The 27,761-nt window shown below is 47.5% G+C and overlaps 1 protein-coding gene across 3 annotated transcripts in view; it reads right to left on the bottom strand.

Moving 5' to 3' along the window:
• The window catches only part of PXN (paxillin), a 45,664-nt gene that overhangs the window by 4,167 nt on the left and 13,736 nt on the right, over window positions 1-27,761 (bottom strand). The window contains exons 2-14 of one of the 3 annotated variants that reach the window (XM_041488387.1): window positions 16,797-17,023; window positions 16,210-16,325; window positions 14,194-14,333; window positions 13,615-13,816; window positions 13,026-13,161; window positions 7,807-8,811; window positions 6,741-7,007; window positions 5,804-6,205; window positions 5,136-5,216; window positions 2,835-3,005; window positions 2,317-2,490; window positions 1,694-1,775; window positions 1,198-1,346 (exon numbers count right to left, since the gene is read on the bottom strand). In XM_041488387.1, coding sequence (XP_041344321.1) covers window positions 1,198-1,346; window positions 1,694-1,775; window positions 2,317-2,490; window positions 2,835-3,005; window positions 5,136-5,216; window positions 5,804-6,205; window positions 6,741-7,007; window positions 7,807-8,811; window positions 13,026-13,161; window positions 13,615-13,816; window positions 14,194-14,333; window positions 16,210-16,325; window positions 16,797-17,023 — 3,152 coding nt within the window. Of the gene's footprint in view, window positions 1-1,197; window positions 1,347-1,693; window positions 1,776-2,316; window positions 2,491-2,635; window positions 2,704-2,834; window positions 3,006-5,135; window positions 5,217-5,803; window positions 6,206-6,740; window positions 7,008-7,806; window positions 8,812-13,025; window positions 13,162-13,614; window positions 13,817-14,193; window positions 14,334-16,209; window positions 16,326-16,796; window positions 17,024-27,761 lie in introns of those variants that run through there. The other 2 variants (XM_041488388.1, XM_041488390.1) reach the window with 2 other exon arrangements.

Below are 27,761 nucleotides of genomic sequence, written 5' to 3'. Positions count from 1 at the left end.
GGGAGACTCCTCTCCTTGTAAAAGTGGGAAACTGAGGCAGCAGAGTAAGGGAGGGAGTTTAGGACACTGCCAGATTTACCAAATATATCAGTGGCAAGACCCAGAGGAGCCAGCGTCCTGAATCCTAGTTTTGCTGTCCTCTTCCCCAGGGAGGACACTGAGTGTCACACACAGCTGGCTCCCAGCGTGTGGACAAGAGTCCAGCAAACAGCATGCAGAGCCATGGGCAGCTGAACACTTGTAGTACGAGGAGAATGCAGCCTGCCTGCAGAGAGTCCAAGACTTTACCAATGCTGACAGTCACTTCAGTAGACAGTCTCCTCCCTCAGTCAGCAGAATAGCTGAAAAGTTTCTGCTTTTGCAGAAACAGGAAGAGAATGACATCTTGTGGCCTGGAAGAAATCTGTGCTGGCCTCACTAATTCAGGCAGCAGCAGGGGGAAAGGAAAACAGAACTGCCTGATAAAGTCTCAATGTCTGCATAAGAAGGCATAGGCCCCCCAGCCCCAGTCAGGCACAGCTTCTGCCTCACTCTGCACACCACTGCAGGAGCCACAGACACTCCCAACAGGCTGGTGACTGCCTGCTCTGAGCATCAAAACAGGAATCAGCAGCTTGTGGTTCTGACTGCTTGATCTGGTTTCTGCCTTCTCTCCCACTCAAGGAAACAGGGGCTGATCTGGCTCATCTCTTGGGGATGGTTAAGAGTTAATATTTGCAATGCTCTCTGAAAGAGTGCCAAGCATTTAATCTGCAGTATTCCTGTTTATTATGCCTGTTGTATGGAGCCTGCCACTATTTCACTGACTTGCATGTTTGTCTGAACAAGGTCACTCTCATTAGTTTACATTTTCAGATGGAGCATGGGAGGAATATCCTCAAAATCTGATTGCTGAGGCAAGTGTTCAGAGAGAAGCTTAGCTTATAATTATTTAAAGGTCACAGAAAATATCTCTATCTGTGAGCTGCTGCAAAAGCCCATAGTTAAAGCTGGGAATAGAAAGAGCAAAGTAACTCCCAAGTTTAATATAAACAGACAGAGAACAAGAAGGTGTTTGGTTGCCGGCATGTTTTTATGTTGTGGGGCTGGCTTCCCTTCACTACCCCACCGACACCTTACTCCAATATGGGACCAGATGCCTCAGGGTGGAAACAAGAGGGGTCATACAGCAGCAGCAAAGGACCTTGGGTTTCTTACCCGACAGACAAAGCACTCGGGGTGCCACAGGGTGTTCAAGGCAGAGATGTAGTTTTCCAGGATAGCCCGGGCACAGCCTCCACACTTGGGAGCAAACATATCAAAGTAGTCCTTGCGGCAATAGGCTTTGCCATCCTTCTCATGAAATCCTGCCAAAAGAGAGGAGAGGCAAAGGGATCAGCTCCCCATCTTCACCTGTGGCCACACAACCTGTGCAGGGTAACCCACGTGGGTAGGATCATGCTTCCTCCTGTTAACACACTCAGCAGCTAGAGCTGTTTCTTGTTCTATTCCCTTCCCATCCCAGCAGAGGCATGTTCTTCCTCCCCAGGGAGAGGCCATTATTACTGGCACCATCCCTCCCCAAACAGCTCCCTTGGAACTCCAATAGTTCCCCTGTGAAGCCTCAGGCTGTACCCCAGAAGCAGCTCTGCCTCACTCCCTCATCTGCAGTTCAGAGGGGAGATTGCTTTCCCCTTGCATAAACCAGCAGTACCTTCAGGTCCAAAGAAAGCTCCACACTGAGCACAGAAAAAGTGTTCAGGGTGCCATGTCCTGTCCAAAGCCGTCACCACTTTCTGTTGAGAAGAAAACACAAAGCGCAGGTCATGTAAATGACTTGAAGGTGAGTAAGGGGGGCTGGAGAGAGGAGACAACAAATGAATCTTGGAGCAAGCATTAAAACAGACTGTCCTTTAGAGAGCAGAATCAATTTGCCCCCGCCTCTGTCTCATTCAGACTTTCCCACTGCACACTTTTTTTTACCCTAAAAGGATCTTAGGCACTGCTTCCTCCCTTACACAGGGCCCCATCCAGTCTTAAGGACCAGCACTGGTGCCTGTTACCACAGGCTACCGACAACAAAAGCTGAGGAATCATTACAGAATGATGGAGCAATGTGGGGTTCTGAAGGAACTTCAGCAAAGGTAAGAGGGACCAATACCACTCACTAGTGTAAGAATTTGACTGTGCCAAGTTGTTTCCCTTTCAAAGGAAGGACAAAACAACTACAGGAATCCCTGAACAAAACCTTCCACCCAGGATACATGGGTGAACTGGAATTTTAACACCTAGGCCTGCAGCAACTTGCCATCACCGTGACTCCCCCAAGGAACTCACATCAAGGATGGGCCCGTTGCAGTAGTAGCAGCGAGGAGAGAAGAGGTTGTGATAGTCCTTCTCGCAGTAGGGCTGCCCATCCCGTTCAAAGAAGTTCCGAGACCCGATCTCCTCCTGGCAGTGGGTGCAGACGAAGTGCTCAGGGTGCCAGGTTTTCCCCATGGCTGTAACTACCTGTTGGGAAAACAGATTTTGGAGAACAACTCTATCTCTCCCTCCCCTAGACCACATGACAAGATACCAGCTGGAGGTCAGCAAGAATGACAAGTTCTACTACTCAAGTGAGCCCTGGACTGGGGTAGCATGAAAACTGAATTACCTATCATCTCAGGAGAGGGCAGTCCCTCAGGGGCAGGGTAGAGGTCACTGGAGGAGCTTACAGCGTACCTAGCCAGTGGATAAATAGAGTACTTCAGTTTCTCCAGCATCTCCAGTCTCTCCAGCCTCTCGAAATAGCCCTCCCCATTACTCCCAGCTGCAGCCCAAGGTTCAGCAATGAGACAGCACCTTCAACTCACCTGCCCAGCAATAGGCTTCTTGCAGGCTCCACAGACACCTTTGGCAACTGTAGCTACACCCAGTTTATTCAGGTCAGACTGAAGACTTCCCAGCATGGTATCCAGCTGACTGCCAGGCTTGGAGGCTGTGGATGGAGGGGAGCTGCTCCCAGCTTTTCCCTGTGCCATGAACTGCAGGTAAGAGAAAACAAATACTGTAAGGTGATTGCTGCTGTGCTTATCAGATAAATGCCTGCTGTTGCTGCCAGTGACTCCCCTGCAGAGACAGACAGGAGTCAGCTACGCTCCCTGAAGAAGCTGGTGAGAGCCAGGATCAAGTACACACATGTATTCTGCCCATGCAGAGACAAACAGAGAACTGAGGTATGTAACAGCAGAGTTGCGAACTGAGAATTTGATTTTCTTTCACTGCACGTACACCAAGTCACCAGCACATCCCAGGCACTCAGTACAGCGCTCTCTAAGCCTCTGCCAAAAATCTCCCTTTACCTCATCAGTTCCTGGCCAGCTGACAAAGCAGACGCCATCCAGAGGGCCCCTTCTCCTTGACCTCTCTCCATTCCTATGCTCTTGCTCTTCTTAGTTGTATCTCCTCTCTGATGGAGATGCTCTTCTCTGCCTCATCTCACCTCCCTTTCAGCTAGAAAATTTTCTCCCTTTGCACCACCATCTGCACATCTGTTTGCCAAGTCTCTCTTACACTCTCAGATGGTTCTCACCCCATGCCTGAGCTAAGCAACTGGAAGCAGGAAGGAAGTATCTCCCTCCCAGCTGGCTGCTGTTTACCTACAGAGAGGGCAGTGCATCCCCAGCAGACAGGGCTGCTAGGTGTATTGTAGCTGGAAATGCACCAGTGGGGGGAAGGGGATTTAGACGCTTGCCTCAGAGGCTGTTTCTGAAACTCACACCACCACAGCACACACGGTTTGGAAAGGCTTCCCAGAGAAGGGGAGTAATGTTTTACTGAGGTTCGTAACTTACAAACAAAGCATATGTTCTCCTTGGCCACCACAGCCCCCTTTACAAACAAACCCCAGCAAGGACATAGATATTACTTTAGCTGACTTGGCACTGCAATAGCTGCTGTCAGGTTTAGGGACACACAAAGAAGTTGGGTTTAGAGCACGTTTTCTTCTACTAAGAGAGTAAATTAAAACCGACAAAAACTATGCATAGGAACAACCAATGAGCTGCCAGCACAGCCAAAGGAGCAGGGACATGCTGAAGCGCTCCAAGCCTTGGCAGACCCTCCCCTTCCAGCCACAGGAGGAGCTCTATTCCCTGTCCTGCAGCTGCTTGTCCTTGCAGTGGATCAGTTTACTCAATGACAAATCCTGGCTTCTGCTCGTTTGTATGAACATTCTCATGACATACATGAATTTAGCTGCTCTTACACTCACAACCACACACTCCCCAGCCTTGCCTCACATGCAGCGTGACTCCCAATGGATCCTAACACACAGCTTTTCCCCTCCTCTCTCCACTTACCTCTCCTAGTCCAGCAGCACAGAGCAGCCCCATCACACCCCACCATCCTCAGCCTAAAACAAACCCTTCACAACACACATTTGCTACCAAAAGCTGTTACAATGACTGCCTCCAAAGCACACACACAACTGCAAGGATACTCTCACAGAGAGAGACAACAGGTGTTTGGAGACAAAGCCTGTCCAGAGCCCCAGGATAAAGCCCAGGCTTTCTGCATGGTGCAGCAGGAAGAAAAGGGCTGCACTGTGTGGAAAGAATCACAGCTTCTCTTGCTCTAGCCAGGGGTTATGGCCACACAGGGCAGGCACAGATGCCACACACAAGTGATAAATACCATCCAGGGAGAAAGGAGATGAGATGAATTCAACATGTAGCAAGAGAGCACTTCACCCTCATAGTCACCTGGAGGGACCACACACTCCTGCCAGTCACGGCTGACCCCAGAGCAGGCACAAATACCCGCGCACACCTCCATTTCTAGCTGGCCTGGCCATTCAACCCTCTTGACAGCTCACACATGAGCCCCCACCTGAAAGAGGTTTCCACCTCCTGTACATAACGCATGCTGTTTGTAGGGGACACTCAGCATATCATCCTCATGCAAACTGACCATGCAAAGGCCCTTCAAACTCCCACCCTTCACCCATGAGATTTGCCATCACTCAAGTTCAGAAAGGAGCTCTATGAGTAGCAAACCATGCAATACAGGAAATTATCCACATTAACAGTGCTGGGAGCTCCGGGAGCAGATCCCAGCACACTCATCAACCAGAGAGCACACACCATGCTGAGGAAACAGAAAGGGGATCCTGCCTTGTCAGGGGCTGTGGGGCCCCGGGGTGCAGGAGCAGCCAACAGACTGGCACTGCGGACTAGGGGAGGAGCAGAGGTCACCTAGAAAGTACAACAGGTCAAGATGCAGAGATGTTTCTTGCTCACTGTTTTAGAGCTGCCTGTACACTAACACAGCACATGGAGCTACAGCCACCACCATGGAGTTACAGCCCTTCCCTGGCAGGAGATGTAGAACCCAGGTCTTGACCATGCCGTCTCCTCCCCCAAATCCATTAATATGGGGGACACCTGCCTAAAAGAGCAAACACAGGAAGGATTGCTGAGTTGCTCCTTCCAGTATGCATGTTCTGCCATCTTTTACTCCCCCCACTTCAGAGAGATTGTGGCAGGGAGATCTCCAGGCTGTGTTTCAGTTACCTTCTTAATCTCAGAGGGAAATGAGAGTCCCTGCTGCACAAAGTGACTGTCAGGACACACAGGACCCACATATCCCAGCAAGTTATTGCACAGACATGAACTGTACAGTGCTATAGCTGGGATTAGATATTGTCCATGAGTTCTCCCGCCCATCCAGCAGTTCATACCAGCCTTTACCTGAACACTGTATCTATTGAGCTGTCAAATTACAAGCAGTAGTTGGATTGGAAAATACAGCTAAAAAACCAAATCAGAATAGAGAAGCCTGCCTGCATTTCTGGGAAGAAAGCTCCATCTTCAGTCTGACAGCCAACAGAGACAACTGCCTTGGTGCTAGGAGTCCAGGTCTGGGGAGAACAGGAATGTTTGGGATCTTCATTAGGAGGGGTGCCCACAACAGAAACTTCATGATAATCATTATCAGAAACTTCCCACTGGAAGAGAGGCTGGGGAGGCAAGCTGAAGGAAGGGACTGGACTAGGAGCTGGGGTAGATGACACATGGGAAGGCTGAGGTGGGAGTGAGAGAAGAGGTGCAGGGCCAGAGGTAGAAGAAGGAGCAGCGTTAACAGGGACTATCTTTGCAGCTTCTTTGGAAGGCTGGAGCTGGGAAGAGACTGGAACAGAGATTGTCCTCCTGGAGAGGAGCGGGGATTCTGGAGGAAAAACCACCTAGAAAGACACGGAGGAAGAAGAAAGGTGAAAAAAATCCAAAGAAGAACCAACAAGCACTTCCTTTAACAGGAAGGCTGGCTGCTACCAGTATGTTTATCTAAGAGGAAAAAGCAGCAAGAAGGAGAAGGGAGCTACAAAAGGTGCTGCTCTTTGTAGCTTAAGGAAGAGCACCATCTTATTCATCCCTAGAAAGCCCTGCACAGGTACAGCACGGGACAAAACAGCACGCCTGTGTGTCAGGCTTCCCAGTGAAGTTTTAAAAATAATCCTCACATGGACAATTGAGATGTGACAGCAGAAGACTGCATCAACAGATACCATAAGCAGCTCCCTCAGATCCCACTCCAGTTCTTAAACATCCAGAACTAGGACCCTGTGCTGCTTTCCCTCTCAGGCCAGACAAGGGTGAATAGTTACTTCTTCATTTTGTATTGTTTAGGATGCTCAGAAACTCAATCTGCACCTCCACACAATGCGATCTGGACAGAGGAACATGCTGGAAATTCCCAGTCCATGTGACCCTGCTTTCTACCTTCTCTACTTGCTGTTCACCACTCTGCTCTTCCCCCCGGGGCCTGGCAGTGACAATGACCCCCTCTGTCAGCCAGGCATCCTGGCTTTGCCATTCTTCCTGCTCCTGGTTATCGATGCCCAGTCTGTCCTGAAGCTCCTCAACCAAGCGATCTTGGGACTCAGTCTTGTGGAATATGGCAGGACCTAGTTTACGCCTTGGAGAGAGGTCCCGAGACATTGGATGCACATTCGCAGTCTCTTTTGTCCTCTTGATTAAAGATTTAATCTAAATGACAAAGGCAATAGTATCAGTAGAGAAGAGCAAAGTCAGAGCAAGCCCCAAGATGCAACAGCACAAACTCAAAGACATTAGTGACAACTGTAAGCAGGAAGAGTGATGGCATTTATTCCACAATGCCAAAATTCCTCTTGGCACAGCCCAGAACAGTGACTCAGTGCAAGGAAAAACCCTGTAAGGATAATCACAGCAGCCAAAAATAACTGTCTAGAAAAGGAAGGGAAAGATTAACCAGTGGGAAGCCAAGATAGGAGGTGAAGCATGAGCGCTCCAGTGAGCGTTACAGAAACCTCAGCATCACAAGGGCACAGAGCTGCGCCTCTGTGTTTGCCCCTGACAGGCACAAAGCTCTTGGTCAGAGATGTCTGGTGCACAAAGTGTACTTCCAGCACAGAAAGGAACACTGACAGCTTCAGTAATGAGACCTAAAATGGTAAGCAGAGCAGAGGAGCTGCCATCCAATCAGTAGCATGAAACAGCCCTTTCAGCTTTTTGGAGGTCTCTGTGGACTGAGCCTTACCCCAGTTAGGGAATAGAAGTCCACTTCACAAGGAAGTCCCTACAAACTGCCATGTTCTGTGCTGCTGAACCACATGCAGGAGAGACCACAAGATAAAGCCGGGGGTAGTGACGCCCTGTGACATGCAGCTGTCAGTGACACCGCTCAGAGCTCGTGCTGTTAGTGGGGTGAGCCCGGGCACACTCACTGCATGCACACACTGTTAGTGTGCTGGCAGAACAGTCCTGCCTAGGACTCGCCCTACTCCTACATTCACTCAGTGCCTGCCTGGCCTGACGCAGAAATCCTCTCAATGGGTGGTTTGGAGACACACGGCAGATCCCATTCAGCCTTCCCAAAGTTTTCAGGAGATTCCGGAGTGACTGCAGAGCTTCTGAATAGCTCATTTTCCTGGTCTCCTCTGGCCTTGTTCATGTTAGCAGTATCTGCCTTCCTAAGAGTTCTGTCTCTGCCCTGCCTCTTCTTGCCCAGATCAGGACAGTAGACCTTGGTTTCATGTGGCACTTCAGCTTTTAGCTCCTGTCCTTGCTCCACTACAAAGCCCAACTGGTTTTTAGTGTCTGGGAAGACATCCCACCGATCCAGGGCAACAACAGAAGGTTCATTAACAGAATCCAAAACATTGTCATTCTTCGCATGCACCTCTGGCACATGTGCAGGCAGCTCCAGGGCCCACAGCTCATCTAAAGCTGTTTCCACACTTCTGCCCTGGGAGGAAAGAGCTGGGATGTCCCTGAGTGCTCCCTGCTGATGCAGCTCCTTGGGTATCTGCCCCTTCTTTGAAATGGGTACACTTGAGATTTTGGGGTCAGTTGTCTGCTCCTTCTTCTCAGCCTCTTTTGCCACGTCATACCCTAAGCCCCGTGCCTCCACATTAGCAGATCTACAGAGAAGCTCCACACTGGAAGCTGGCACAGCCTGGGAAGTATTTCTGGAAGAGTCAGGCTTTCTGTTCAGCTGAACTAAGCTTGCAGAGGCCACTTGCTCCCCACGAGTAGCATAACCAGAGGAGCTCCGTGGTGGGGGCACAGGTGGAGGGGCAGCAGGATGCCCTGACAAAGGCAGAACTGTGGTGTCACTGCCTTCCTCAATGCAGGTGTCTGCTGAGGGGACAGATGTTGGCACTGTTGAGTCCCCACTGTGACTTGCAGAAGGGTGTTTGGAATGGGCCAGCACTGTTAAACTGTGAGGAGTGCTGCTGGAGTCTGCATTTGCTGAACTGGGAACCGGTTCTAGGGAAGATTCAGAAATCACAGACATAGTAGAACTAGTCTGAAAAAGAAGAGATAGAAGGAATAAGGAGAGAAAAAGATAATGACAGAGATAAGGAGAAGGAAGAAAAAAGCACAGAATTAAGCATTATAAGAATCATTACTTCCAAATCAAAAAGCCATGTTGACCCAAATCGTTACTTCCAAGAGCAGAACCAGTATGACACTGTCCTGATCTTCACGAGTTCTACAGCCACTGGGATCCTTTCCCTGGGCCCTTCTCAGTGTTCACCTGCAGCTGTGATGGGGGTGTGGCATGGCCACTGCCACTGCTGGGAAGCCAGCTCCAAACCCAGGAGTGTCTCAACTATGAATAAAGGCCACGTAAATTTACTCACAGTCAGACATGTAAATTTTATATTCCAAAGCTGCAAAAAATTCAATCAATGAATAGAACAAAGCATGACATTTTCTTCTTGATACACTTAATAAAATGCTCCAGTTGGCTGAGTTCATGGCAGTGAAAACAAAGCTTCAGGGCATTCACAGCAAGAGCAGATGACATGGGCTTTGTTCTATTCACACCACTAATCTCACCTTGGAAGTGACACACACTGAATCTATATGAGCCTGTCAGTCATTCCATGCCCTCGTGAGCATTGCTTAGGTGGCAGAATAGCCTCTCCCCCTTAGGCCAAAGACTCCACATTGACATTGTAATAAAATCAGTATTAATTTTGATCCAAAAAACATCCTAGGAAGAGCAATTAATACATAGGTTTTGGTTTTCCTTGACTTACAGGATCTTTTGAAAACAAAAGATCATGGGTCCTTCTTTTCCCACTTCCAGTGGTTCCTGACTAAACTCTAGGAGACAAAGTAATACTACTCCTTTTTCTTACAAAGAGAGACTCAGAACAGCGACTTGGACAAGCTCACACAGCAGGTCAACCTAAGATAAAGACTGTGCCTTCTCAATTTTAAAAATGTACCCACAAAGGATTTCCAAATCCAAGAGCTATCAAGACCTGCTCTAACTCTTAGTCATATTTTCCAGAGAAGCCTAAAGAAGTGAGATGCTTATGCTCTGAGGTGGAAGGGCACACAACTTCCTAAGCCCCATGTGTGCTACCTCTCAGTCTCCACTTACCTTTCTGAGATACTTATCATGAAAAAACCAATATAATTAACCAGAACATGCACAAAACCTGTCAGTAAATGGAAGAATAATAACCTTCAGCTGACCTGAGCTCCTGCCATGCTGAGGGGCCAGGAGCTGGCACACATGCACACGCCTGCAAAAAAAAAAAAAAACCTGTCAGTAAATGGAAGAATAATAACCTTCAGCTGACCTGAGCTCCTGCCATGCTGAGGGGCCAGGAGCTGGCGCACATGCACACGCCTGCAAAGTCACACCAGTAGTGCTACAAGGAGACTGTTCTCAGAAAGGAAAGAGCAATAAGAGACCAAATTTCATTACAGATTGCTCTTCCCTTCGAGTAGCACAGCCAGGCTACTGTGACCACAGTCACAGCTGAGAGGAAAATGACTAGCAAGTATATTAAAATGAGGGAATATCCCAATAAGCCCTCTCCCTGAATTTTGCCTAAGCTGGGTACACCTGTAAAAGTAACCTGGTTTGATGCTGTGCTTCACATTTGGTTTCCAGACTTCCTGAAATGAAGTAGTCACTTTCAAGGCAAGAGTAACATTTTGCTCAAACGTCAGTACTTACAACACACTGAAACCATACTAATTCCAAACTAAGAGCAATGGGTGAGCACTCAACAGTAACAGAACAGTTAACTACAAGTATCCAGCTATGCAGGAAGCAGGCATCACATTACACAGAAATGGCAGAGGGTAAAAAAACAAGTGCATTAAGTAATCTCAGTGCCTGATGACAGATTAACCAGATAACCAAAATCAAATTAATTCTGTAAGCAAAAAGAAGGGGCAACAAATTAGAGCGAGCAAAATATAATAAAAGGGTAACGTATCATCACTTGGGGGTACACGGCAAATCAAGCACCAGTGCCCTCCAGTCCTCCTATCCTCATCTATTGCAGCTTCTATCAATTCCAACTAATTACACATCATATTTGCATTTTTTATCCTGTATCCTGCACTCACACACAGGTCTGACACTCAAACAGCAGCTCTTCATATTCCACCTTTGCAAGGACTCCCCTTGTCTCCCTTATATTCTGACACTGGTACAGACTAGAACACATTTTTACCGCCAAGTTAACACCCCCAGGTGGCACAAACAGAAGAGGTATAACCAAACAAAAAGGACTGAAGTGAAAATGAAGCAACCTGGAAAGTAATATAAAAACAGTCTATGGCATCATTAACAAAAGGGAATCGATCACAGAAGCCATGTTCCTTTGTTCCATGTTCCTTTCCTTGTGCTCCAGGAAGAATGTTTAGGCACAGATGAGTTCAATGCTTCACAAAAATACCATTGCTGTGCTTAATAAAGCCCAAATCTCAATATCTTGCTGCATTTCAATTTGGTCTCTGAAGTCAACTGAAAACTAAGCCAGGAAGGCAGGTGGCATTAGTCACAGCAGCTTATCTCTGTCACACAGGTTTTAGTGGAGATTCTAAAGCTTCTCAAGAGTGCAAAGTACTGAATACCCACATTTAAAGATGTCCACTCCCTGTATCTCGCCAAAGAAAGCTGTGCTGGGCAAGGTCATTCTCAGCTGCCAAGAGCTCACCTGGGAGCAAAGGCTGGGCCACACCTTCAGCTAGTTTCCTGATAAAAGCAGCAGGGGCACAAGGCCATAGGGCTCAGCTCCTACAGCACACAGAAGGAGCAGGGCATGGAATGCCAGAAGCACAAGTGGGAACTCTCTCCAGCTTCACAACACTGCAGCATTTCAACCAGGCTGAACCAGGCTATCCTGCACTACACCCTAGGACCTCAGAAGGAGAAAAAAGGCAACACTAAGGTGTCAATATTTGCAAATGACTAAATACACACTACAGTAAGTCTAGAGAAAACATTCAGGAACTCACAGATTCTCACTGATTTAGGTGCATGTGCCAGGAATGGCAGACTGAATTCCATTCCAGCAAGCACAAGGCAAGTGAAGCTTCTCAGAACACGTGTGCCCAGTGCTAGGCTCTGAACTCACACACTTGTCGTAATTCTGGGTATTGTACTGACCTCCACGGGACCCACCAAGAACAGAAAGAACAGCAAAGAGCAAAAGCTGTCACTACATGTTCTGTGCCTCTCCTCACGAAACATTGCTCAGCTCTGGCTGACCCACCTAATGTCATCTAGGAGGGGTGGAGCTCAGCACAGACAAGAAATCTCAATCATCCAGCAGAATCTTCCATACAGGAATAAAACAGAGAGTTAGGAACTGATTTAGGATTAGAAAGCAGATAGGTATGTAAAAAAGGCAAACCTAACAAAGAGATTATCCAGTATATTTGCTTTCTCCACCTCTCTCAGAAGAAATCCAAGTTAATAGTTCAGTAAAACTATAAGCAAAGCAGCTGAAAGTAGAAAGTGAGAAAGTATTTTTCATTTTGCCATGAGTATGGTTAAATGAAATCTCACGAAAACAACCTCCACAGTTCATCATCTAGTGCAGGAATGGTAACACACCCACATGAATAAAGAAAAAGTTATTCAAGTACATATGCTGACGCTCAATAGTATTGGCCATCCTTTGCCCCCACAAGAAGCTGAAACTTTAATGAATAAGAGATTTTCTTTAAGATAAAACCTTTGAAATCTCCTTCTGTCTGATGTAAAGGCTTCAGTGCACACACAACATGCCTGGAATATCCATTCCCCTCAGGGAAAGCACATCAGGGTAAAAACACACTCCAGAGAGGAGTCATCCCACTGGACTGGGATGAACAGAACAGAAGGGCCTGGTCTCTGTCAGTAAGCAGAGTGGTGTCCCATGCCTCTGTCCTTCTCATTAAGTTGTAGCACAACAGAATAATTCACTCTGTACCAAGCAGTAACAAAGCTCATTATCCTTGGCAAACAGACAAACTGCAGAACTGAAGGAAAAACAGATCCCAGAACTGCCTCACCCTGCCAGTGATGAGAATTTATAGCAGTCACGGACACCTACAACCCCACTCAGAAAGCACAAATACACCACAGGAAGTTTATCAGAGCAAATGTGAGAAGTAAAAGAAGCCTTCTGGAGACCAACCAAGGTCAGCAAATGTGGTTAAGAGGCAAGAGAGACTGGGGTGGATAGGGACATGAAGCATTAAGCTGTCATCTCAGGGTACCTTGAAGTCAGAGAGAGATGCCATCAGCTCATCCAGTTCTCGTGTAGCTGAAGAAGCAGAAATTCGGGTCTGCTGCTGACTGGCGGTGACACGCTGAGGGCTGCTCACCTCACCCTGGCTCACAGTGATTGCAGGCCTGGCCAGGGGGAAAAATTAAAATAAAATGTTAAGAAGAGTGTGTTTAAACATGGGAGGGCACTCCTAGACTGCAGTCCCACTGTTCCCCCAAGTAAGCAAAGCATGAGGAGTTTCATCAGCACAGTCCAACCTGGCCCAGCTTCCCCAACAAGTGCAGACCCTGCCTCACATGTGCATGCACGTCCCATCCGCTAAAAAACAGACGATGCCTCAACATTCATTTTTTGTTTGTGGTCAGCTGTAAATCTGAGCTTGAACAGTCTACCACTAATGGATGACATGCATTTTTCCATCCAGAAGTAGATTGCAAAGCACCAGTACCCGCCTGACTTCTGACCCTTCAGACAAAGCCCATCTTCCATCCGTCACTCTCCTGCAGCAGCTACAGTCACCATTCCCTCAGGAGCCCATCCCACCCCACCCAAGCCTGCAACCACCAAACACTACTCACACTGGACTTGGCACGGAGCTCTCCAGCTCATCCAGCAGGCTCTCCACACTGGGACGCCCATCTTCGATCCCACGTGCACCATTTCGCTTTGGCTTTTCTTTTGTCGGGGGTGCAGCTTTCCCTGCCCCTGAGCTGCTGTTCTCTGGGACAACATAGTGAGGGCCAGCCACACTGGGCAGTGATGGGCTTCTGCCAACCTCATCTGAAAAAAGGGGAGCAGAAAAGAGCCATTCAGAGTCCCATTCCACACACACACACATATGCTTATCACAAGCAAGTCATAACATTGTCCAGAAACCTTGTGGCACATCCATCTTCAAGGATATTAAAAACTTTACAGTGCAAGGGCCTGAGCAACCCAAACTAACTTTGAAACTTTAGTTAGAGGCAGTTTTGAAGTTGGCCTTGCTTTGAGCAGGGTGCTGCAGCTCAGGCCTCAAGAGATCCCACCCTCACTAAATGAATCTATGACTAAGGGCTGGAGGGGTCTCTCTCACTAAGGATGTTGGAAAGAAAAAGCAAGCTACTATTCTGAGAATCATATTATCCACTCATACCAAATGTCTTCCTATTCCTTACCTGCTGCAAAGCCACTGGCAGGAGTATGTTGAACAGCATTCAGCTCCAGAAGAAGTCTGTCCAGTTCTGAGAGGTTGCTGCCCAGAGAGGAGCTAGTCATTGTGGGAGATGGTTCCGCAGACTTCTGCTTGTTTGGGAAACTGAAGATAAAAGAGAAATGTGAAACTTCTGCATCAAGATATAGCAGAGGGATGGAGGGAAACTCATTAGTTTGGTTCCCAAAGTTTACACATGTGCTGTGGTCTTTTCAGGCTGATGCTTTTAGCTCTGGGGGTAAAGAAGACACATGCTTTGTGGCACGACTAAACACAGCCACTGCTAGTCTTAGCATTGATGGACAGAGCCTCTGATTTTAGGACTACGTGCTGCCCAGCCCTGTAGGAAAGAGTTAACTGTCTGTACAGCCAAAATGCACAGAACAGCAGCAGAACCATTAGCTCACATACGGGAAAATGACTTGTTTCTGCTGACACCACACAAAGCAGCAACAGCCTCCTCCCTGAGCGAGGGAATGCAGGGCTAGCACAGATTGGAGACAGGGGCAAAGCACAAGCCTCAGGTTAATAGCAGAAACTGAGAAGCAGTAGATGTCACAGCCTCTTGCAACACTCAAGGTCTCCCCAAGTCCTCACACCTTTAATTTGGGGAACTCTAATCAATTCATAAGAAAGTAACTTGGTATTATTTTCTACTGTGTTAAATATATACATGCATATATAAAGCACTGGCTGTAATTACTGCTAGTCTTATATGAGTGATATCAATTTACCACACAAAATTGCAAACTGTTCCAAAGCAGAACTTCACATCAATGCAGTGATTTTTATAGCAGCTACACTGTAGTAAAGTCCTTCCATTGTCAATGGCAGGAACATTTTTTTGTCACGGTTTTACAAATGAAGAAATAACTTTTTAATGTTCTAGAGGTTCTTATTTTATCCAAAAGCTATTTTCCAAATCCAAAATGGGAACTTCTGCCTTGTGCACAGGACCACATTATGCTCAAAAAGTTAGTATCTAGCAGGTTAAGGACTCTGACACCTGTAACACCAGTGACAATTATGAATTCCATAAGGGAAGTTATCCTTCTCTTCGGGTGGAAAACAAGATTCCCAACTGCAATCTGAGGAGAACACACTTCACACCGAACCAACACACCAGCTACAATTCACACCAGAACCCAGCCATGCCAGACCCTTGTTCAAGAGTACTTATGGCTCTAATTACCTTCATTTCATACTAATTGCATGCAGTCATCTGAAAAAACTGCAATTACCATCTCCATTGGACCATCTCTGGCTAGGCTGCCCAGAGAGGAGCTGAGCTCTAACCAGAATTAGTTCTGGTTGGAAGCAACTTCCTGCACAGCAGAAAGAGCTGGCATGATTACATTATGACTCCAAAGAAACACCAGTCTCCAAAGTGTGGAAAGGTGCCTAGGATGAATTTCTGACAGCCTCTGCATCACTCATCCCTATGTCAGCAGAAAGGTCTGTCCTACTGTGCAGGCTACTCCTCCAGCCTCTCAGAGTGAGAGCAGCTGCCTTTGCAAGTGTGAACTTGCTATCTATCAATCACCTACTGAGATGGAAGTTTTAAGAAGCTTGAATTTACCTGAAAACTCGAGCCCCTGCACAACGCTCCAGGCCACAAGTACTGAGTTCCCAGGGAAAAATAACCCAAAGGCCATCCACCTCCTGAAGAACTTTTGTGCTGTTTAGCAGGGGGGTGGATTTGTCACTTGTGTCTGGATCATATCCTTCACAACACAATCCAGATCCTGCTGTGTCTGAAGGATCTTTAACCTCCTGCAGCTGAGCAAGCCCAAGGGCCAGGTCAAAGTTTGAAGTGAGTATGAAAGTTACAGTGGCATGTTACAAAAGAGGCAATCAAAACTGACACAAAGCAATGTAACACACACGGAGAGCAGTGTTTGTTTCCACTTATAGAAGACAGCTTGACCCTCAGCAAGCTCAAGTTGTGAGTCAGGCTTATCTCTTAAAAGGGACAAGATACCTGTAGACGTGTTCCTCTTCACTGGCACGGGGAGTAGGAGAGTTGGGCCCGTCTCTAGGAACGGAGGCACTGGAGCTTTTGGCACTGGAGCTGTATATAGGAGACTGGGACTGAGGCTGTGGAAACAAGATTTGCATTGGAAACAGAGAATACAAAAATAATATGTACACTACTGCACTGAAAACCCATGCATTGACAAGGCAGAACAAAAAAAAATTATCTGCTCTTTAGTCAAGCCAGTGTCTATCAGATGAGCTACACCAGGAACAGTTTTCCCCTTACTTCAGACCTGCCTATGAGTCACAGCTTTGTGCTGGAAACCCCCAGTCTGCCTTCCACAGGCCCAAGACAGATGACTAACACTAATCTCATCACACCACCATTTTGTCAGCACAACGAAGATGGCTTTCAAATTCTTTTCTGCCATTTGCTCCAACCAGTTAGTTCTAATAAAAACTCCCACCTCCCCCCATTTCCCTGCTCCATAGCTAAATTCATCCTCACTTTTTGCTATTTCCTCCTCCTTACTTTGCTGAGACCCTGCACTTAGAAAACAAGCACCCTCCCACCTGCACACACCCACTCACCTGCTGGTGGCCGTATCTGGGTGTGTTGGGTTGCCACTGGTCCAAGGGGTCGATCACAGTGCCATTCAGGGCATCGTTGGAAGGTGGCGGGGGCACCGGGGGCGGCACAGCAATCTCCTGGTACGTGTGGTTTCCAGTTGGGTAGGAGTAAGGAGTTTCCTCCGCGAGAAAGACGGGTCGTTTGGAGATATGTGAGGTGGTTGATTCCAGATCTGCCAGTAAGGCGTCTGCAGGAAAGCAGAAAAAAAACCCAACAAAATGGTAAAAGCCTGGACTAGAGCTTTGTCTCTTTCTTCTCATTTAATGTATCTGAATCAGAAGTTTTCTGGGAGGACTTTTCATCTCGAGTAATCTACGAAATGCCCTGAAAAACACTACTGCTGCTCAGGAATGAACGAGTTAATCAAACTTCTACTACAAAGAAAACACCAAGATGTAGCAAAGCAGCCAGAAAAGCTGTGTCAGTCTCAGATTTTTGCCTTAACTGGAAACATCCAACAACAGGAACCCGCAGTCTCACTGCACTCTGCAGAAGCGCAACCTAGGCAAGCCTGACCAGAGATGTACTCTAACAGGATATTGACACAGACTAATTACAGGCCCCACATCATCACAGAGTCATTTACTGTGGCCGCAGGCACTGCTTTCTGCAGGAAACAAGATCTCAGGAGGTGTCTTCTCCAGAGTCCAAGGTGGTGGAAGAAGCATGAAATGTTCAGATTAGTCCATCAGTGCAGCAAAAGGATGTATTTCAGTTCTCATGACAAAAATCCCTCTCAGTACATCATACAAACAGGTAACAAGTTTCCAGAGGCTGCCAGGTAAATGGCATTTCTTCTGGAAACAATTCTTAACTAGATGGGTGGAGACTGCTCACAAATTCCTCAAGAGAAGGAAAACCTCCACCATGCTAAAAACACCGTCACTCATGCCAGGCAGAGGACCCACATGACACAGTTAGCACTTCTCAAAATTCTCACAGTCCCATCAGACATTAGGCATAAAATGGCATTCCCAACCTTCTGGATTTCTCCCTGCATATGTATCCTCTGCCCATTCCCAACCCTGCCTTCCTCTGGGGTGACTCAAAGGTAAATCCTGACCTGTTGGACCTTCCAGCCCTTGTGTCCTCCCAGCAGAGCCCACTGCAGCTCCTGTGGGGGGAACTCCGGTGAGCGCCTGCAGGTCTGTGCTGCGCTCACTTTCCAAAGAAAGCCTCCCTGGCCACATGCCCAGCTTTCCACTGGGGCAGCAGCACCAGTGCACACCTCTGCAAGGATGTTCGAGAGGAGTCAGTTCACTGGAGACATCAGCTCTCCCTGTAACAGCATCAGGACACACCTGGCAGGTCCCTTTGGACATGTGGAATTCAGCCAGAAAAAAAAAAAAATGCACCTCAGCAGAATTAGGAGGGGACACTCTGTGAACACCCCTGGATCTCCCTTCCCCCTGCACAGACCCAGCTGTCCTCAGAGAGACTCAGCAGACCCCTTCTCCTGCACACAGCAGGTACTCGACACTCAGGTTTGGGGCACAGGGGCTCAGCCTGAGTGTGGCCACCCTGCAGTGTCCCCCACCAGGTCACAAGGAGCTGGTGGCACCAGAATAGCAACCAAGCAACTGCTCACACTAATGTCTGCCCACAGCTCCCCGGGCAGCACCTGCCAGCCCAGAGCCACTTCCTGAGCACAGCACTCCACAGCAGCCAATGCACTTAGCAAGCCTTCAAGAAAATGTATTATTGCATTACAAGATGAGGAAGGCACTGCTTTTATATTTACTCTTCAAAAACCAAAGCATCACAAAAGAAAAAATAAGCAGTCCTGCACTCAGAGAGCAGAATACAGCCATTAGCAAATTAAATGCTGTGTTAAATTATTTCTATACACCTTTCATTTAGTTCAAAAATGCTCCGAACCATTAAAGTCACAGGATCTATCTTCCTAAAGGGACCAAAATATCCCAGAAGCAGATTCTCTGAAGGGAGACAAGTATTCCGCAGCTGGGAAAAATGAACTGAATCTTCTCTTCAAGCAAAAGAACAGCTGGTGGATTCCAGAGTGAAAGGCACATACCTCCAGGGAACTGCCGATGAACCGCAATTCCTACAGTCAGGCAGGTCCTGTGACTGGAGGTTTCACGCACACAACCTCCCAGAGAAGTGTTTGCCCAGAAGGAGTGGTTTTTGCTTCTCCCCTCCAATGACAAAGGCAATTCAAACTCCACCAGGAAGTGAAAATCCCGTGAGGGTGTTGGGCTCCTCCGGCCCTGCAGAGGGGACGCAAACCATTTTTCCACCCTCCACCTCCAGCCCTCAGTGCAGGACCGGCAGCTGTAACCACCTCGCCACGGACACTCCCCTGCTCGGCTCCAGTCTGTGCTGATGATCCATGGGACAGACACCCACTGCCTTTTGCTGGTGACACAGACTGAGCTCGGCTACACGCGCCGGTTTACTTTTACAGGTCTGCGGAAGAAGGGAGGTCTGGAAATAGCAGGAGCACTGAGGCCCATGGTTGTGAAGGAGTTAAGATTAATGATTAACCGCCCCCGTGCCCTCCCCCTTCCTGACTTGAGCAAACAAGGCAAAGCCGAGGAACGGAAAGCGGAGGGAGGAGAAAAGGCCGGAGAGGAATTACTCGGTTACTCAAACTAAACTCCAACTTTACAACTGATATCGAAGCAGCTGCACGAAGGCACCACCCCAAGCCAGCGGCACAGGAAAGGCGCTCACACACCGGTTTCCCGACGCGAAAGGACTTCTCCCGGTGCTTGCTCGCCCCAAGCCCTGCAATCCCCTGTCCTCCCTTTCCTGCGCCCTCGCCGCTCCAAGCTCACAGCCATGACAGGGAAGGTCTTCCCCGTTCCCGTCCCTCCCCGTTGCTGTTCCCGGATCCAATCTCAGCTCCCTGAAACAACCAGAGCTCCCTGAAACTCTGCTGAAATGGGAAATTGCGCCCGTTTAAAGGGCCCAAGAGCAGCAGCAGAACGTCGCCAGCGAGGGCGGGGTGAGAGGGGCAGTGGCACCGTCCCACCTCACGGACATCACCCTGCCAGAGGGAAGCGAGTCCCCAGTGCACAGGCACGGGCTGCAGGCCGCTCCCCTGGAGGTCAGCCCAAGGAGTTCTACAGTTCAGAGCGTGACTTGAGGCTATTATTCAAAACCCAACCAGATATCAACCAAAGGGATTCACATTTTGTTTTCCATGAAGCACTTCATCCCAAAAGGTCCCAAAGCACCGTGCATTCATTTAGGATTTGTACAACTACCAGAAGACAATATGAGATAAGAGATGAGGGGAAAGAATGGAGATTTATTAATAGAAAAAGATGCATCACTCTCTTTTGCAAAAGGGACCAGCATCTGTAACCCGATGAACTGTGACAGGGATGCTGTGCCTTGTGCAGTGCTGCACCTCTTGTCACAGCACTGAGTTCACTACAGTGACCGTTCCTTAAATAGAATATTAAATGCTTAAATAGAAATATTAAAGTCTCGATCGATTTACTGGGTAATGAAGTGTTCCTGCCCAAGGTGACTCCTCAGGGACAGTGCTGCAGGACGTGCGAATCAGCCGCTTAGCCCCCACAGCCCGTAGGAAGCAGCTGACTGGGCCACCGCAAGGCAGTGACTCGGGCCAGTGCCCCGCGGCACCATCCATCAGAGGGCACCACCACCACCCTCACAGGGACACAGCGACGAAATGCACGGCAGTGCCCAGCCTGGCAGCGCCTTCACCTCACCGGCTCAGCCCCGCAAGAGCCGGGAACCTGTCCCTGTTCCAGCACACAGGAACTGCCGGCGGTGCCACGTGTGCTGCACCTCCCCACGGAGCCGCGCATCTCCACAGCAGCTCCCGCCCAGTCCTCCGGAAACAACCACACACACTGACCTCACCACAGCCTCACCGCTGCCCCAAATACTCTCTGGATACCACAGACACAGCTCCAGGAGGCAGAACCTCCCAAGGACGAAGACCATACATTTAGGTATCTCAAGAGAATAGATTTAACCATTTTGTAGCAGTAAAGTAAACCGACAGAGCTATAAGGGACCTTCAAACCATTGCTCCTCCCCAGGATCACCCCTCTCTCTGCTCTCAGGACTACAACAAGCCACTAACACAACCCAGAGACAAAAAGTCAGCTCACAGACAATGCATGGAGCAGAATCACTGCAGCTTTCAAAGACTCTGTAGGGCTGTGCATATAGAAATCTGTATTTTCCACTCCATTTGCAGGGTGCTGCTCAGGACGGTGCAAAAGGGACACCTGCTAGAACACCACCAACCTGGACACTCCTGCTTATCATGGCTACTCTGGAGCAGTTACACAGCCAAGAAAACCCTAACTCCCTGCGCACTGCAGCACAGAGCACCTCAGCGTGAGCACGGCTGGTCCTCCACAGGCTCAGGTAACCTGGCCAACCACCTGGTAAAGCTGTGTGAAAACATGAAACAGAAGGACAGTCTTCCTCCCCTCCACTGGGCAACCCAAAAATTACACACTCGATTGAAATCACATTTAGTCCTGAGGGCTACTCAAACCACATCCTCCCCAGTATGGGAGACATTGCTGTTTGTATTCAGGTGGGTTTTCTACAAAGATTTTCCTGTGGAGAAGGGACAGTTAAAGAATGATGCCACACTGGACATCTTTACCACTAAAAGCACTCCAAGACACCTGGAGGTCCAGGGACATCAGTTTGCTCCTCTCTACCTTTCCTCACTTTTGCCAAAGCAAAATTAATTAAGAGGTCCTTGGGATTCTGGTCTACAAATCCTCCACACCACTCTGCACATTAGTTAGGTATGTACAAGCGGCCCTTTAATACCAACTGCTTTGGTTCAAGGTAATTCCCAGCAAAAGCAAAGCTCTGCTGGTCATTTCAACAGCTCAGGACAAGAACTCTCACGCTGACGTGCAATGCATTGAACCAGTCAGAAAACATCCCTTCTACCACCAAAGTAGCAAGGTAGAAGAGCAGAACAAATCCTTACGCAAAGCCCCATTTACCAGTTCAAGCTGCACTGAAAACATCAAGTTCTGCAGTGCACATTCCTGTGCTATCTCCCCAGCCCACAGCTCCGTGGCATTCCAGGGGCTCCAAGGCGGGCTCCTTCGGCACCGCTGCGTGTCAGCACTCGCTGGCCTGCAGACGCAGCATCCTGCAGCAGCATCGGCCTCAATGCAGCCAGGGGCACATTCCTCAGCTTCCACAGCCCAGGTCTGTCTGACACAGAGCGGTAACACCAGCCTGGCGAGCACAGCACCGCTCTACAGTCGGCAGCAGCAATGGGTAACACCGGGGCCCCTTTGTACTGATGCACACATCAGCATCCCTTTCTAGGAATCTGAGCTGGACTCTGCCCCTTTAAATAGGCAGAGTGAGTTACTAAAAAGAAAAATATATATTTATATATATATAGATGTATCTTCCCATGCATATCAAAGCATACTTTGTTCACTTCCCCTTTCCTGTGCATCTCAAAAATGCTCTTGGATTAAGGTGACACAGTGAAGTGGAACACATCTTGGACTAATTCTGAAAAAACCTACATGACAAGGAATCAACAAATTCACATTTGCCAACTGGCATCAAGCAGCTTTTCAATGCTAATTTTTCCTCAAGCAAATAATTTTCCACTATTCATAAGCAGTTTAAAATTTATCTTTTTTTTTTTAAATGAGGCGATTTAGAGAAATCTAAATTTGCTTTCCTGTGGAGAAAGGATTTCCATATGCAGTTCATCTCTCTCAACAACTGAGGATTATTAAGCCATGCTGACACAGCAAATCACAGCATTATCAAGACAGTGAGTAGATCAAAAGGATGGTGGTCAATTTTCTTCCACATCTCATCTACTGCTGGGGAGGAAATGGAAGCATAACTGAAGCAAGATACTTCAAATGCCTCAGATATCAGCCTTTCATTTTCAACAGCTGAAAGCCACATCTGCACATGTATCAAACCACACATTGCCTGTAGCTCTGCTTCTTGCATGAGACATCTGGAAAGTGAGTAGCACTGGAGACAGGATTCCTCACGCAGCCAGCACACAGAGCAAATGCATTCAGCCACAGAGTCCCATCTCCCCCAGCATCTCTGGTGCCACATGTCCCTGACAGCGCAGACACAGCACACTGGGGAATCAGGATGAGATGTCTGAGCACAAACTACAGAATTTCCTCTGCTGCAGCTGATCTGCACGTCCCCTATTTCCCTCCCTGCCGCTATTTACCCAAGTAAGTAGAACTGCTGCGAGTTTTCCTAGTTTCAGCAGCAGAAGATTCCTAGAGAACTGGCAAATAGAAATAAATGAAGATATCCCTAAGGGCAGCTCTCAATGAGAAGATGGACTTTAAATGCTAATCATGTCTCACTCAGCGTCATATGAATTGCAGACCTCTCACTGGCAGAATCACACACCATTCTCCAGCCCTTTTTTCTTAATACCTGCAAGATGCTGAATTCAAATCCTTGATTTTTGCTGTCCCCTAAGAGAATGAAGGGAAGGGAATTGCATCTCCAGAACTGCAGTTTGAGCTTGCAGCCTCATCTGAGACACCTCTTTGCAAAACCCCTGAATGCAAACCTCAAAAGTCTCATTAGGTTCAAATAAGTCTTCTCCCCACCATCTCCAGGAGTAAATGCAGCTCCAGCTCACATACAGGGAGACAGCCCAAGGCAGTAACCCAATCCCTGGCATGACAGTTTTACATTGTGAGTAACTGCAGAGGAATGGGGAGCCTGGGTATATTTATCCTATGAAATAGCCTTTCAAAAGAAATATTTGCAGTGCTCTACAAGACCTGCATCAAGAAGACTTGCTGGAGCCTTGCTAGGACTTCTCACTGCCCTGGAGTTTGTCTGCAGAAGGTGTGGGGAACCCCAAACACTGATGGCAGGAATTCCCATTTTGATTTTTCTCAGCAAAATTGAAAAGCCTTATCAGAAACAGGAAAATCATGAACAGGTAAAGGCAGACATTGACTTCCAGGTAAAAGACATTTATTAACAGGTTTAATCAATGCTTTTAAATGCAAAAAGATCAGCAACTACAAAAGCAATAAAATACAAAGACTAAAATCAAAATGAGACCCTAAAAACCCAAAGTGCAATTATATGCCCTTAAAATCCTCAAGTTCTCCAGCCCACATATACAGAAAGCATGTAAAATAGTTTGGTTTAGCGTCTAAAACATTTTGAGGAGATATCATCTCCAAGTTTTCCAAAATTTAACCAGTATGTCAGGAAGATGGTTAGAACACAGGACACATAAAAGTGCTCAGCTCTCTTGTGAAGCAGGGGAAGACTGTTATTTAAGATACACAAAAATTCAAGCCACAAAAGGTAAGTCATTTTCCAGACCTAACAACTGCTGGAGTATCAGTACAGAGCAGCCGCTGGGATTTTTACTTCACATTGCCCAGACCTGCCTAGAGAAAGTCCAGATTGCATGGTCAGTAAAATCACTCAGCTCTCTCTTTAATGTACTAATGTTTAAAGCCTTGTGCTTTCTCACTATCAAGGCATTGGTGCAAATCATGTCTTGTGTCACTGCTTAACAAAACGAATGTCCAAACTAATATTAATATGTGGCATGGTAAATTACAGTAAAGAAAATAGCCATTAAAATTTTGAAGCTTCTCTCTATTTTCAGTCCAAAATTGCCCCTTAAAACTAGCAAAACTTTGCACTTGTAGCACTGATTCACAAACTTGTGTGGGTGCTCCCAGATAGCAAAGGAAACCTCCCAGCTGCAGTTATGCCTGGCAACCCCAGGCTGCAGAGACAAACTGAGCAAGGATCATCCTGTGACAGCCAGAACTGCTGCTGGAATCAGGTGGTGGCAGGCACCGTGAATCCTTTCTGTGCCAGAACTGGAGTACTGACAGCCAAACCAGAGAGCCTTGCCAGTACAGCAGCACATGCACCCAGCTCTGACCACTATCAGCAAATGTCTAAACAAAGACAAGACACTGCAGTGTGAGATGTGGTCTGCATGAGCAGCTGCAGCAATGACTGTGGCTTCCTTCCCCAACCACTGAGACCCAAGCTGGAGAGTTTATTCCAGAGCTTGTGGCCAACTAACTGGTCACAACTAACATGCACTACTACCACCCCAAGCCTGGGGTTGTAAAAGAGTGTGCAAATACAGCCTGTGTGAAGCAATTTCAGGAACTGTTTATCAGTAACTACTCACTGCACTTTTGGGGATGAACTGCAAACCCCTGGAGTGCTCTGGCTGTAGTTCCAGCAGAGCTGACACCATCACACACTGCCAGTGTAAGGGAAAGGCCCAGGGATCCTCCCTTCCCCAGGCAAACCCAGGCTGTTCCTGGAACTTGCCCTACTGATCACCAGACACTTTCTAAACTAATTCAACTTACTAATCCAATAGAAGCTTGCTGAGGTGTTGGTTTCAGTTTTTTTAGATAAACTCATTAGGTTTCTTGGAAGCACAGTTCCAACCACATTTAGAAAATATATTAAAAATACCAATGGCAGAATTGAGCTCTTGTTCAAGTAAGTGAATAAAATGTCTGCTTTAAATGGAAGTGTTCTACTTTCACCTTCAAAACTTAGGCCAGAACACAAATTGTAAACCCAGCCCATCCTGCCATTAGTTGAAAGAAATCACCTACCCTCCTGTCAAGATGCCCATAATTCATCTGCAGCTCAGATACAGACCAGAAAAAAAGGCAGCCTGAAAAGATGCAGCCAGCAGACAGCTCCAACTGAAACGCTCCTTTTTCTGGAGACATCCCTCACCATTACCTGCCGCTTCCACCTGAACCTACACTGACATTTTATTTTGGCTTCTCAGCCCAGGAATTGTGACATGGCTCAGTGCCTAGGGCTACACATGCTGTGTACCCACTGATGCCTCATTTGTGCTGCTGAGCTGAAGAGTGAGCTTTTGACAGACTCCTGACCATAAAACTGAAGATAAGGCAACTCTGTATGCTACAAAAACCCAACAGAAGCCATCACGTGAGCTCAGGCCTTCCACCAGATCCCTTGGATGGGCAGGAGGGCTATTAATGGGTGGGTGTGCTGAAAAACCATTAATGTCACCACTAGATCCTTCCTGCCCACACCATGTTCTTGCAAAGGAATGCATTTCTGTGACACCCAGAGCAGCAGTGGTGTATCTGTCTGCAGGGTGAGGCTGCTGGGGCACTGGGCAGCATCACGTGGAGTCAGCAGGCTCCTGTGGAGCCCAGCAGCTGCAAGGCTCTCAAGGGCACAAGGACGCTGTAGGAAAACCAGCTGGCCAGTCTGCAGCTTGACACCAACAGTCCCTGGGAGTCACAGCCCCATTCCTTGAGGGAGCACCTCAGATCCACCTCTTGACATCTTGGATGCAGCAGGCTGGGAAATCCTTTGGCTGCTGGCTCTGTTCACATCACCAAGCCGGCAGGGAGGTAACCTAATCTTAACTAGTTCCACAGGGCATGGGATCACCAACTCAGCGTGCTGGCTGAGAGACTTAAAGCAAGTGCTTTAAAGATTGAGTCAGCACAGTTTCCTGGATGAAACAATACAAATCCACAGCACTCCTTGGCCTACAGTCCAAGCTGTGTGAAGGAACCACAAATGATTTTCCCATAGGAGCAGAATTTTTCCACTTAGCTCTCTGAACACTAAACTAGACTCCAGCTTAAACTGAGTGAGAGAAATGAACCACCACCTACAAAAAAGAAACACATAGTTATTCTGCCTTTCTCCAACTTCCTGATCAAAACTTCCGTCCCCTTTCCACTGTCTCAGAACAGTTCATTAGGTGGCTGAAATAATGGAAGTCCCACAATGTACATAACTGCTTTTGTGGTCAGAAATAAATATTCCTCAATATGTCACAAGTGTGCTGAGCATGCTCACACTGAAAGGGATTTGTAGTTCAAGTCCCTTCTCCTGTCAGAAGGGAAAATACTCCAGAGCAACAAAATACGGTTTGAATATGTTTTTTTTTTTTTGGTTTTTGGACAAAAAGCTGCTAAAACTAAGTGTAGCCTTTTGAAGTTTTTCAAATTAACCTCAGCTGTCCACTCCACTGCCTTGCCTATCACATTCAAAAGCTGGCAACAGAAGCACCAGGAAGAACAAACTCTTACCTGCACTGAAGATCTAAGGACAACATAGAGGAAAGCAAGGCCATACAAACGCAGCAAGTTGTACTCTGCACCTATTGCCTCCAAAAGGAGCACTCAAACTAAGCCCAGCACTGTGACAGCTGCTTTCAGAGGCTGCCCGCTCCCAGGGGTGTGTCCTCCCTTTTATTTCTCATTTCCAGAAATGCTAGATCAGGGTGTAGGAAGGGAGGGAAGGGTTATTTCCTGCCACATACAGCATCTTCTTTTTTATAGCATGGTTTTCTCCACACCTGAAGTGAAAAGAGACATCTTATATTTACTTCCCTCTGTTTATAGTGGTGAGCAGCAAACAGCCAATGCCAAGAAGAAACACCTTATGCTAAGGCTGGCTGCCAAAAACTGAATTCACGTTCCATGTTCCTTACCAAACAAATAAATATGTTCAGTTTCACAGCTACCAAAGGCTCCTGAGAATGCCAGATCCAGCTACACAAGCCTTGAATGCCTCCAGAGATTCACGGTTGTGTGAAGCTAAAATAGAAAAAAATCCTTTGTGTGATTCCTTTCTACCTAGATTCACTGGGCTGTCTAGAGTCCTGAATAACAGGAAGCCATTTCCAAAGCTGGATAAGCACAAAAAATTCTTCCACTGCTCCATGAACAATCTTCAGGAGAATGAGGAAAAGTTTGTCAAGGGTTTGTACATCACAGCTGTGGCACATCCTGTGACACAGCACATGCAAAAGCTGATCTAACCTCAAGGTTTGCACAATGCTGAAGAGCAAAGCAGGGCTCTGCTTCACTGGACAGAGAATTGGAGATTGCACAAGAGAAGGATCACAAGGTGATACGTAAAATGTAACC

The sequence above is a fragment of the Pyrgilauda ruficollis genome, unplaced genomic scaffold (genome assembly GCF_017590135.1).
Source record: "Pyrgilauda ruficollis isolate IOZ18807 unplaced genomic scaffold, ASM1759013v1 scaffold9, whole genome shotgun sequence".
Lineage (NCBI taxonomy): Eukaryota > Metazoa > Chordata > Aves > Passeriformes > Passeridae > Pyrgilauda > Pyrgilauda ruficollis.
Note: the sequence above shows the minus strand (reverse complement) of the source record. Positions and strands in the feature narration are given on the sequence as shown.